Source organism: Corvus kubaryi, unplaced genomic scaffold (genome assembly GCF_017639235.1).
Source record: "Corvus kubaryi isolate FWS band 111438036 unplaced genomic scaffold, C.kubaryi_AGA036_p1.0 37341, whole genome shotgun sequence".
Taxonomy (NCBI): Eukaryota; Metazoa; Chordata; class Aves; order Passeriformes; family Corvidae; genus Corvus; species Corvus kubaryi.
Genome location: NW_024581112.1, coordinates 6,307,151 through 6,320,353, shown reverse-complemented (window position 1 = coordinate 6,320,353; position 13,203 = coordinate 6,307,151). Strand labels below are relative to the sequence as shown.

General features: G+C 47.6%; 1 protein-coding gene across 1 annotated transcript in view; it reads right to left on the bottom strand.

Annotated features, from left to right (window-relative positions):
• Window positions 1–275: 275 nt before the first annotated feature.
• The window catches only part of CASQ2 (calsequestrin 2), a 33,670-nt gene continuing 20,742 nt past the window's right edge, over window positions 276–13,203 (bottom strand). Inside the window, exons 7-11 of the mRNA XM_042031757.1 lie at window positions 8,851–8,896; window positions 6,068–6,122; window positions 5,351–5,451; window positions 4,894–4,968; window positions 276–1,097 (exon numbers count right to left, since the gene is read on the bottom strand). Coding sequence (XP_041887691.1) covers window positions 891–1,097; window positions 4,894–4,968; window positions 5,351–5,451; window positions 6,068–6,122; window positions 8,851–8,896 — 484 coding nt within the window. The 3' untranslated portion in view covers window positions 276–890. The remainder of the gene's footprint in view (window positions 1,098–4,893; window positions 4,969–5,350; window positions 5,452–6,067; window positions 6,123–8,850; window positions 8,897–13,203) is intronic.

Sequence of the window (13,203 nt, the reverse complement as noted above, 5' to 3'; positions counted from 1 at the left end):
AGGTCATGGGGAATAGGAGTGCTTCAGGGTGGGCTCCTAGGGATGTTTCCATTGCCTTGGCTCAGTGCCATGATCTTCAAACTCAGTGGTTTGGCCTCAGACTGGGCTCAGAGCTGGATCAGCCTGTCCAGCAGTTCAGGAACTCACAAGCTTTGATGTTTCATATCAGGCCCCCTGCACCAACTCCAGCTGTGGCCCAAACTTTCAAGAAGAGGTTCAGACAGGGGACCGGTGTTTGGTTTTGCATTGCACTGCCAGACAAGAATATCCTGTTGTTATGTGGAATCACTGAAAACTTTAATAGCATCCCTAAAACCTCCCTCCCCTCCCAAAGCATTTTGCTGCTCTTAGCATGTTAGGGAGTAGTGACAGACTCCCGCAGCAGAACTTGCAGGATTGAGTGGTCTTGGCAGAGTAGCTGCAAAGGGCATTGTGTTTAATAAAAGGGCTAAACTTTACAGTTAGGGTTTTCCCTATGTCTTGAAGTGAGATTTGGTCTTTGGATGTTAAGTGCTGGGCTGATGAACACAGAAGATACAAACTGGCTCCCTGCGTCCCTCTGGCAGCAAGCAGGCAGGCACTTTTCTCCTGCCCTGGGACACTCGGGGCAGATTCCCTGCAGATTCCTACTGTCCTTACTAAGGAGGCATGATTTGCAGCGGTGCTGGGTGCCTGCAGGTGCTGCCCTCCGCAGGGGCAGTCCCGGTGGCTCGGCATCGCTGGGAATCAGGCGAGGGGGTGCCAGCAAGGGCGAGGGCAGGGGGAGCGGGGCAGGGGGGAAAGAGGAGCAGCGGTGCTTGCTGATGCTCAAACATAGGTCTTCCAATGGAGGGACCTGCCGCAGGGCGAGGGCTCTCGGGCCCCACAAGTCAAACTGCACAGAGTCACGGTTAGTCATCATCATCATCATCGTCGTCGTCGTCATCATCATCGTCATCGTCATCATCGTCGTCATCATCGTCATCATCATCATCTTCATCGTCGTCATCATCTTCGGTATTTATCTTCCCAGAAAGCACGTCCTCTATCCAGTCCTCCAGCTCCTCGGCTGTGGGCAGGTCATCATCATCTCTGATGTCCATCCAGACGCTGTCAGCCTGCGGGGACAGGTGATGAGGGATTAGCTGCCCTTGGGAACACGGGGAAGAGATGGGGTACACAGCTTTTGTTGGGGTGAAGGTCGGACCACAGGTGGGATGCAGGGATGGTGGCGGTGTTAGCTCCCTCTCTGACACAGCCTCTGCACAGGCTCAGCCAGAGCATCTCTCTGCCCATGCATTGGGATCACCACTTCCCCCTGGAGTGCTGCTGCGTCTGACCAGGGGCAGTGGGACTGGTCAGCAGGTTTGCAGGAGTGTGTGGTGGTGCTGTGTGCCCTGACGAGATGTGTGCCCACTGCCTATACCTGTGAGCAGGAGCGTTGCCCACCTGATGCTTTCCTCACTCTACCTGGACAGTTCTGTAGACTCCAAGCCTACGCAGAGACCTCAAAGAGACCTCTGCCAGCAGCCCCTGCCTTACCCCAGTTCACAGGACATCAGTGTTTCCCTCCTTCCGTCCAGAGCCCTTCTGGGACCTCTTCCTTGGAGCCTTTACAACCCTCTTCCAGCACCCCTTCTCCCCAACCTCACCTTTGTCTCAAGACCCTGCTCTAGACTCTCCATCTGTGATAATGGTTCTTGCTCTTGGAAGACCTTTTCCTCAGATCATCTCAGCCATGCTCCCATGCATGGCTGAGGTAGCACATCATGCATCTCAGCTGAAGAATGGTGAGAAACACCAATGCCCTGGACTGCAGGTACCACTGCTCTTTCCCTCCAGCTGTCTGCATCACTTCCATCAACCAAAGGGGATGAGGGAATTCAGTAAGAAGACAATGACAAAATTGTGGCTGTTACCCAGGGACAGCAAGCTTGGATGGTCTCTGAGGCCTGGAAATGAAAGTTTTCCTCTCTGCTTTGCCATAGGTTCCTTGCTTAAATGCCTGGATAAGCCCCTTTCCCTTCACTGTCTCCCCTCCATAAAACAGGATCAGCCTCCTATTTTGCAGAGGTGCTATGAGGTTATCTCATTCAGCATTTGATGTTGCAGAAGCAAGTGGTCTTCACATATCAGAAGAAAACTACCAGCTTTTGCAAATGAATCCAACTTCTTTCCCTATCTGTGGTACCTAGTTCTCTTTGATTTATGGCTTACTAAAAAGCCAGACCAATTTCTGCTCAAGGAAAGCTGTGTCTCCCATACAATATATCTGTCCTAAATCATCAAAACTGCAATAAAAAAGAGCCATGGAGAGACATGCAGCTCTTGCTTCACGTGAATGTTCATGTCCCTAACCTCAGGACTGTTTGTGTGGAAAAAAGTGACACTTTTAAATAATGGGAAGAGGAGTGGCTCCATTTAACCTTGAGAAGGTGCTGTGCAAATAAAGCAGCGATAATTTGCAGGGCATCATAGTCCTAGTCCTGAGCCAGTCACCACAATGTGATGAGCCACCTGGGGCTGCTGGGAGCTCTGGTGTTTGCATTGGCAGGTTTTTACAGAAGTGATGGGGTCACAAGGGTTATGTCCACTGAAGCCAACAGCAGTGTTTATTTTCACTCTGTTGTGTAAGTCCCACTTTGTACCTATGTAACTTGGTTGAATGCAGTGATGTAACACTGAAATAACAAAATGAGCTCAATGTTTGTTTTAGATATCACCTGCCAACCTAGAACTTTCTTAAATCTCTCTCGAGAAATCAAAAAAGGACTTAAGAGGAATGAAATAAAACCTGCAAATACTATAATCAACAACCTGAAACATTTACTATATCAAAGCCAGATAATGCATGAGTTTTTATGGGTCTCTGAGTGACTGCTGAATAATAAGGCATGTTCTTACCTAATTCTGCATTCTATATGACTCTCATGCCACTGAGAATCCGACTTCCATGAATTTCCACTGATTGCTGTTTAATGTAGCTTTGACATGACTTAAAAATGACCAGTCACAGTAAACATAATGAAGGGAGATACTGTACTAAGGGCTAGTACTAAGGGCAAAAGACTGGAAGACTTGAGCTCTCTTCTGGCTTGTCCATTCATTTCTCCCATGATCTTAGGTGACACATGACATTTTGGCCCTTTTCCCTTTTGTCTCTCCCTTAAAAATTCTGCGAACAAGCCTTAACTCCCTGGGTCTTCACTCCCTAGGTGTCTGCCCCATGGTCTGGTGGAGTACTGCTCTTTTACAGGCAAAAAGCTCACATCCAGCCAGGGCTGAAACTACTCCATGACTCCCAAGTCAGCCTCTCAACCCTCTCAATGGGATGAGCAAAATCCAAGGGCTCTGCTTTCTTCACAACACCGTTGCTTTGTCTTCCCCACCCATCACGTCTCCCATGTTAAGGTCTTGCAGCATCTGTTACAACAGGAGGCACAACCATCCAGTACACCCTTGCTGTTCCTCTTCTTCTAGGGCGATACAGGAGAGAGGATGTGGAGGCTGGAAGCCAGGTCAGTGTTGAGTCAAATCAGCACCCAGCCCCACACACTTGTCCCAGCTTTAATTCCCTCACTGCTCTCTTCTAACGAAACATCAAGTTCACTTATGACTCAACTTTCAAACATGAACTCAAGCACCAATTTACAAACACTTCTGCGGTGGAGAGATTGCTGCTGCCAGAGACACTTACATACCCACACAGGTTCATTTTAAAGAGTTTAAAACAAACACCCAGCACTTAAACATTAAAAATAAACTAAGGTAATAGGTAAGCCAGGCAGGAGCATGCTGCATTACAAGCTCTCTGATCATCTGGAGTGTTATTGTCAGAAAGAGGAAAGAATGGTTTCTCTCTGTGTCAGGGCTGTGAAGCACGTTACATTGCACTCAGCAGCCCTCATGAGATCTCTACTGGTGAGGGTCAGATGGGTCCCTCTCCCACCTGCCTTTAAAGCCCACAGCGTGTGGGCAGCACCAGATCAGTTCCATAGCTTGCTGGTTTGAAGGCAACCATAGTGAAAACAGTAGCTGCTAGAAAGTTGTCCCAATAGCACAGCTGTGGGTGCTGTGGGTACTGTTGCTCCCTCAGCTGTGCCAAAGGAGCACCTGTCTCTGCAGGTCTCCCTCTGCAGCTGCTGCCTGTGGGATGGTGTGGAAACCTTCATTGCCACCTGGGGTGTGGGGCTGGCAGCTCTCCTCTTCCCACCTAAATCTCTCCAGCACTACCTGCACAGCAGTGGCTGAACGGGAGGAGGGCCTGGATGAACCCCCGTGCATGCTCCTTACCACAGCAGGATCCCTTCTTTACCAGTTTATGCTGTACTTCTGTTAAAGCTGCGTATTTATTTAGTTTTTTTCAAGCTGTGCAGTTTCTCCCTGTCATCTGTCAGGGAAAGTCTTTCCCTCCTACACTCAAGCTGTGCCCTTTTGCTTCTGTAGAAAAAAACAACCTCCTTTTTCTCCTCTTCTCTTCCACTAAGCATGGCTTTCTTTCCCCCCTACACACACTTTTTCTCCACAAAGCCCCCCCAGCCTGTCAGAGCAGGTAATGGACAAAGGTGTGTGTTGTGGGTCGGGACGGAAATGCAAGAACTTGAAACCAAAACTGGGCAAAGCCCTGAATCCCAGGCCACAGAGGCTGGTCCTGTCCTCAGCAGGTGTGGTTTGTGTGTGATTTGGGAGCAGAAACACACTCAGACTAAAGCCCTCAAGTCCAACATCTGAAGTGTTACAAACCCTCTGGCATGTGGGAGCAGTGAGGTCTTCATGTTTTTTTCCCCAGGGAAAAAGCCTGTTCTACTTGCACTTAACAGTGGAAATCCCACTGATTCCAGTGTACCTCAGAACCCACCCTTTCTAGCACCCTAATTTTGGGATCCCTGGATTTTCTGGGCACATGCTACTCACGTCTGTGACGTTCACCACCCCGATCTGTGGTCTGAACAGGTCAATCTTGAAGGTCTTCTCCCAGTAAGTGATGAGCTGCAGGAGAGAGACACAAAGCTCAGACAGGGGTGTTTGCAAGGCCTTGTCGCATTAGTTCAGTCAGCTGGGCTGTGGAGCAAGGAATGTGCATCGATGTGTGCACAGGAGAGAGGAGATGCTGCACGCAAGCTTGGGCTGCCACACATGGCAAAGCAAAGTGCTGACTCTGGGGGTGTTCCCAAATCTGCCTTGGGAGGCAGACCCAAACAAGCAGCCTTCAAGGGGATGGCCTGTGGTCCAGTTTCCCATCCTTCCCTGTCCCAGATTCCCTGGGGCAATTCCTGCACTCGTGTGAGCACACGCACACCCCCACACACCCCCTCATGCCCACCCCATCCACAAATTAAACCAAGAATGGGAAAGAGCCTCTGCCACTCACCAGAGGAAAGTCATCAGGGTCAATCCAGACAATGCTCAGGTCGGGATTATCGGTGTTGTCCCTGGCAACCTGCTTCAGGATTTCCAGGAACTCAAAACCGTCTGAAATGATATACGAACCACTGCAACTCTCTTGCAAACGCACAGGCACGTTTTGCTTGTGGGTTTTTTCCCTGGCTCCCCTATGCACACAGGCGTCGTTTACAGTTCTCATTAAAATGCTGTCTCCCAGCGCTTTCTTTTGATAATAAGGCTTTTAATTTCAAGCATCCTCCTCGGGTATTGAAATTAGTTACACATGAATTAAGCCTCATAATCCTTCCGTGGAGTGGAACAATGTCACTATTTTCTTGTAGTGAGGGAGGAACTGAGCTCCCAAGAGGCCAAAGCTTTCTGATTTGCTGATGGCTCTCAGAAGCACTGATGCCACAGTTTTTCAGGAGTTGGTGGCCTCAGGTTTCCCACATGCCTATCCCACACCCAGCCCTCAGCACTTTCACAGAGCCACACAGAAAGATGGATGAAGAGTTAGGGAGCAAATCCTGGTATGGGGGTGGAGGGAATGACTTTTTTTCCCCAGGAAATCATCTGTTTATATCCAGTTTTTGAGTCCCACCAGCACAAACACCCAGTGGGTGTTTACAATGCAAACAAAGCACGTGAAAATACACTTTCTTGAAGGATGGAGAGTCACACAAGGAAGAAAATGGCCTCCTACCTGGGTCGTCTTCTTCAGCAAAGGCTACGATGTGGATACCCTCCATGTCATCCTCCTGGAAAAAACACAACTATTACTGATGGGCCAGGGAGGGAGGATGGAGTCTGGGTGGTTGCTGGAGATGAGGAGCAGTGGGATGCCTTCAAAAGGGACAGTTACAAAGGCAGGCTTGACTAGGGCCCCACTGAGACACCAGAAATGGGAGCTGAGGTGAGGCTGAGTCATGAAGGTATTAGGTGCTGAAGGGGGTAGTTTGGGTGGTGTTATTGAAACTGTTCAGATTAAAATGAGGTGAGCACCATGATGGCAATGGCAAGGGAGCTTTTGATGGTGTGAGGCAAAAGCTTCTCTGCAGAAAAGGTCAAGGTCCCTCTAGCATGAGAATAGAGGCTCCCCCTTCATGCCTGAGGCCACCTACCTTCATAAATTTTCAGCTCCCGGGGAAAGGTTTGCAGGAAACAAGTACCTGCCACCACGCTCAGCCCCAAAACAAGCTCCTTTGTGGCCAGCAAAGGAGGTTTTCTCACAATATGAGAGGCAAGGTGGCTCATTTGGGCCCCTTTTTGGAGGTGAAGGGTCTCTGCTTTAGGTGAGAGTCTCTGTGAACAGTGAGGGAAATTGAGTGGGGGGCTCATTTCGGGGGTCCAGTGAGTGGAAGACAGAAATTACAGCCTGATGGATTACTTTTCTCCATGAAACATGTGAGTAATGATATTGGCAAAGGCCAATGGATCTGCTGGCCGGTTCATCATCCGCCTGCTATGAATGTCATCTCTGAATTATTCCATGGACCGGTTTCGCCTTCCTCACCCACCGTCAGTCTCGGCTTCCATTTCAATTGGTATTAATGCAAGAAAAAATTCCCATCTAAATGCTAATTTCTTTTCCCTTCTGAGCCCAGAGGTGACAAAGCCACCAACAAAAACTGAAAGGGAAAAAACCCCCTGAAAGATTAAGTGGAAAACATTATCTTTAAAAACAATAGCAGATGCTGAACCTTTGTGGATGTCTTCAGGGAATATGTTTTCACCAGGACATTCTAGGCAGATTTACTTGGGATTCAGACCACTTGCAGCTGGCAAAATTCACACTGTTGCTTTTTCTACGTATTTGCTAGCATAATTGCTATTTTATTTATTTTGTCAGACAGCAAAATAAAAAGTTTATATCTATATGCCATATATAATTACATGTATATACCTCTATAATGCAGCTCTATTCTGGCCTACAAAGCAGCAAACAAAACTGGAGTAACTCCAGTGAAGGCACTGAGGATGTTGTGAACTTGCAGTGAGATCAGAGTCCAGCCCCCTGTCTTCTGTAGTTATGAGCCCACTGCTCATCGCAAAGGCAAGCTCTGTATTCCCAGGCTGCTGATTAAACAAGCGTCCCACCACTGGGAGTTCACACTTTTTAGAATATGTTCAGTATGAAAGTGAAACCAGTGCATGTGAAATTTGGATCTCACTGAAGCTCCATTAAAAACCTTGGAGGGGCTTCGGTGGATCTTGGAAGCTGTGTTCTATACAGAATCTGTATTTCAAAACAAAATGAAAAGCTATCGTGCCTAAGTGACTCATAACTCCTGGTTCAGTTTTATTACCTCTTGCCTTGCTGTATTAAAGGCTCCCAAGGTTTTTGCCGCTTTGGAGTCCCGCGATGTTTCATGTTACACAGCCAAGAAGGGGACATCTGAATGCTGTTATAAATGTGTTGAGCCTTTTGGAAGAATGACTGCATCTTCCTTAATGTCTGTAAAGCACCTGTTCAGCTTTGTTTTTCAGCGTTCATCTGGCCCTTGAGGGCCCCTGACTAGCTTTTAACATCATATTCATTCACAGTGAAGGGATAACTTGTTATACACACTTTTGCTTTCATTTTCACCCTTCCCTTCTTCCCCACCCTTGCAGACCACAAGAGTCCTCTGTGTGTGATAGGGGACACAATGCTGGTTAGTTCCTCACAGTTGCTGATTTGCATCTTGCTTGCATCCCAAGAAGTGCAACCAATGCACTATCTGCTTTGAAATTTACATAATCAACTGTACTACCTGCCTTCACTTGCATTTTGAATTGTACAGTGGCCCTGGTACTTTTACAAGGACATGTAGTGACAGGATGAGGGAGAATGGCTTTAAACTGAATGAGGGTAGATTTAGACAGGATGTTAGGAAGCAATTCTTTACTGTGAGGTTGGTGAGACTCTTGAACAGGATTCCCAGAGAAGTTGTGGATGCCCCATCCCTGGAAATGTTCAGGGTCAGGTCAGATGGGGCTTTGAGGAACCTGGTCTAGTGGAAGGTGTCCCTGCCACAGCAGAGGGGTTGGAACTACATGATCTTTAAGCTCCCTTTGAACCCAAACCAGTCTATGAATCTGTGAGTTTCCATGGGACATCTGCACGATCTCCGTAGCTCACCCAGCAAGCAGGCCACAGAAATCACCCCACCACCAGCACTGAGGACGTTTAACTGAGATGGAGCATCCTTGGGCAGGATCACTACCCAGGCCCAACACCTGCCTGGCACACTGCTTAGCTTTCCCTCTTCCCTCTGTGGAGCAACAGGAGCTGGCCTGCTCTGCTGCACAAAGCATTTGAGCACACTGTTTGAACTCAGGCACTAGGCATCACAGCCAAGGCTTTTCCTTTTTCCTGGAAGAGAGACAGCAGCTTTGCAAGGAAGGAAAGGTAATGTTTTGCCCAGCCAGAGGCCAGAGCTCTTGAGGGCAGTTTCTTGTTGGGAGGTGGCAGGGGGCACAATGGTTCCCACCACACATGCTTACCCACGTCTCATACATGTCCTCTGGGCGCAGCTTCCTCAAGGTGGCCCTGAAAGGAAGACAGAAACGCTCTCTGAGGACATATCCAGCACTGCCACACGTGACACTGTCAGCATCATGGAAAAGGTCACCATGGCACGTTTGGCTGGTGACTGGAGTCAGCCACCACATTTTGAATGCAAGGATGGGAGCACTGTGGGTCAACTTATGCCTTTATTTATGGTGATAAAAGCCTGCCCCTAGCCCCACTGGAGTCACTGCAGCCACTATTTCTGCTTGGGGAAATGACATACTTCTCTGTACTGGGATGTGCTGATGAATTAGCCTCCACACATGGCAGACAGTTCTGTCTGTGCTGAGAGCATGGGTGACCCATTCATTTTTGTCTTGCAGTCCCTGAGACATTCCTACTAGGCTCTGTCCCCCTTTCTCCTGGTTTCACCCCAGCATAATTTCAGCACAGAAATCCTTCCCACCTCTGCTGAAGCAAAGAAGACAGAATAAACTCTGGGAAGAAAATTTAGATCCTAATCACCATTGACAAGGAAATATAAACCTTAAGACTGGTCAAAGCAATTTTTTTTGAGAAGTAGTCCATAAAGGATAAAAGATAAAGAGCAAATATTTTCTGATAGATTTGCAGCAGGAAGCCTATCAGAGAGCCTGGCAGGCTGAGAGTTGACTGGGGTGTTAGAGGGGCACTCAAGAAACACAAGGCCATAACAGACAAGCACAAATCATCCTTTGCACATCTGCTTGCTGTGGTATCAGCTGTTCAGGGAGGATCCCCCAGCAGAGTGGGTCTCCCTGGCTGACCTGCCCCAGAACCTGCTGCAAAGTGAAGTGTCAGTCTATGAGGTTTTGGAACAGATTGGTGGAAGGAGTGGCAGCATGTTGCCAGAACCAGGTGGAATAAGTGAGTCACTTCAGTTTGCCTCGCAACCAGAGCAATGGAAACAAGGGAACATTTTTAGAGGTTCCTAAAGGACCTGAGGAGCCACGGAACCGAGCTGCAGTTAGATCAGAGGAGGGGAATCTCCTGTGGATTAATAACATTGAAAGGTGGAAATGAATAGTCGGTTTTCATGACAGAGGGAATTAACCAATTAAGATTTACAGTATATTCTTTGGCATGATCATATGCATAATGTATTTTCACATAATCTGAAAAAGATGGGAAGTAGGAATATGGCAGCATTTGCTTATCATATCCAATTCTTTGGCAACCAGCAAAGGCCTGACTATGAGTTGATGCAGAGGATCTCCTGAGACTTGAGTATCTGCATGATAGACAGACATATAGCAAGTAACACACTTGCAGAAAACCAGCCCTGATTGTACAGGTGCAGCAATGGGTTCTAAATTAGCTGTAATTAATTACTGCCTCTCAGGAAATGGGCCCAGGTGTCACAAATTGAGAAAGCATCAGCTCCAAAGGAAAAAGGCCAAAAGAAGATTGCAAACAGTTGGGAAATGGCCAACTGTTTGCAATCTTGCATTATGGCAGTGGACAGCTACACTGTGAACTTCCACAGTGAATTTATGTGTAGTTCTGGTCATCCCATCACAGAAATGATATGGACAACTGAAAAAGGCACATGGAAGCATGGCAGTGGTGAGTGAAGGTATGGAATGACCCCTATTTGATGAAGATTCAATAGGGGAGAATTCTTTATCTTGTGAAAGAGGTGACTGAAGAGGGATTTGGCAGGTATTCTGAAAAATCAGGAATGGTAAAGAAAATGTGAATAGCTTAGAACACGGCCAAGGTTCTAATAACGTCAAGGTAACATTGTGGGTTTGATCCCTGCACAGGCCATTCATGTAAGAGCTGGACTTGATGATCCTTGTGGGTCCCTTCCAACTCAGAATATTCTGTGATTCTCTCCCTATAGATTACCTTAAGTATTAACCATTGTTCCTCTTAAGACAAGAGTTAGTAGGTGTCCAGAGAAATTATTAGGTAGCAGGTACAAACTAAACAAATAAGAATGGGTTTTTGCTGTAATTCATAATTCAGCTGCTGAACTCATTACAATTTGGTACATTCAGTATCAAAATAGAAATAAAGTAAAAACAACTACAGAAATGGAAGAAATAGCCGCTAAACACAAGATCAGGGATACAATTTTTCACCCAGCAAGTCCTTTCATTGTTGATGGTCCAAAACTAGAGATTATATCAGGTGAATGCATATTATGTATTTAGGCATACTTGTACTTGGCATATAAGACACTTTCCCTAGCTGTTTTCTGGGGAAACTTTTAGAGAAAGGAAACTCAGTGGGAAGGACCTGGCCATACCCACGTGTACTAATCGCTATGTTGTGACTCTGAATACTTCCCTGTGTTGGAGGGAGTGAGGCAAGGGGGGTTTAGGTAAGTAAGAAAGAGCAGAATTCAGCCCCCGTGTTGCTACATCACAATTGCAGAGAAGTGGGGGTCCAAGCCCAGCATTTTGCATGTGAAAGAGGCATCAGCTCAGAGGACTGTACCATGTAATTTGTATTTGTGCAACTGAGAGTGAAATCTGGGCTAAGATCTTGGAGCAGCAGTGACCACCGTGCCCAGATGGACACCCATCTGTGCAGCCTTGGACGAGTCACCCCATGGTGCTGAGCACCAGCTTCCTGACCTTCCATGGAGAGGATGAACTATCTCACCACAGCCTGCAGCTGCCCAGGAAAGTCTCACCTGGGAGGCTGTGCACGAGCTCCTCTGGGCACCTGCTTCAGCTCCTGTCTCGAGCTCAGCAAATACCAGTTTCTATGCAGGGTTAGAGGAAGTGGTAGTGAATCCTGTCTGGGCATAGTAGTGGGAAAGTTGTTTTAGGAAGCGCTGTTTAAGGCATGCCAAAGAGTCTGGATACAGCTGACTAGTGGTAGCTTTTCCCAGTGATGTGATGGGGCTCCTTCAGTGGGATGGAGAGATGGCAGTGGAGCTTTGCATGTCTGAGGAGGGATAGTCCATGACTATGAAGAGAGAAAGTCTGCTGTGTGAGGGGGAGGGGGCCACTGGTCCTCTATACCTTCCTGCAGGGAATATCCTGCTGGGCCCTGTCTACAGGGAACCAGCACATGCCAGCTGCTGGGGTTGCTTCATTTTAGTCTACAGATCATCTCCATGTCTGACTAATTCCAGCCTGTGCCTTTAGGTCCTTTACTGGTGGTAAGGCAGGATGAAGCACTTCTGCTCTGAGAAGCTCAGCACTAACTACTGGGAACATATTGCTGTCACTCCAGGCTTCTTCCCCTGCCATGGCAGCACCTTGGCAGGTTTGGGATTTCAGACATATGATTTTATGGGCTCCTTTTAGTTCTTTTCTGAGCTTTGGCACTTGCAAAATACATGGCCTACCCCCTTGCTTCTACGAAGCACCGCAGAACAACTTTAAATATGTAAGACTTGGGGGCATTCCACTGCAATTTTGTGCTGGTGAGGAGTTTGCTTTATTAGGATAGCATTTAGATGAATGTGTTTAATCAGCCTTCTGGTGCTGCTGCCTGGCAGAAAGAGCTTGGGGGAAAAAGCCATGGGAAGGACTAAGGTCAAGAAGCCTAGGAGGTCAGCAAAGTGAATTGTGGGTACATGGAAGATAGAGGAGCCCTTCATATTTCAGAAAAAGCAGAGAACTGTTTCTAGTGAGTCTCACATTCTGGAGATCATCTCCTGTCTGTGTGAACACAGACCTCCAGCTGAGCCTGATTTGAGATCCCCCTTCTCTATAGATGGCCCTGCTTTCCTCAAACTTGTCTGGTCTCTTGATTATCTGCTGGGAAATGCAGTTTTAGGAGCAACAGGTAGCCTGTGACACTCTCCTGAGAGGTGTTTCTAAGGGTATAAAAATACGGCACCTCCTGGGTAGCTACGCCCTTATACTTAACCCTGTGCTTTTACACTGGATCAGCCTCTCTAGTGACTTCCAGACTATTTTTGGTAGCTGAGTCCCTAAACAACTGTGCAATAAACCTGATTGCAAAAAGCATGAGCATCCACAGCTCCTGCTGAGTTGATCAAACACTGTAGGTGCTCAGCACTGTTCCCACATGAGGCTCAACATAGCCATAACAGCTGTGGCTTCTTCTCTGTGCCTACAGTCAGCAGGAGCCTCTTAGTCCATTATGGTTCCTCTGAGCTTGGTCTGAGCTCTAGACATATCTGACATCAGGAGAGAGATACACCCATTAGTAAAGCTGTTTTGGGGAAGGAGGGGACTGGACAGGATTGGGATTTGGCTTGAGAGGCCTTGGAGAGGGTCATCTTCTGTACAGACCTAAATTAAAAGCATGGGCAATTAGGGTAAGGATTCCACTCTCCACTGCCTTCCAGCCTCACTGCTTTTTGAGTGAGGACTAAC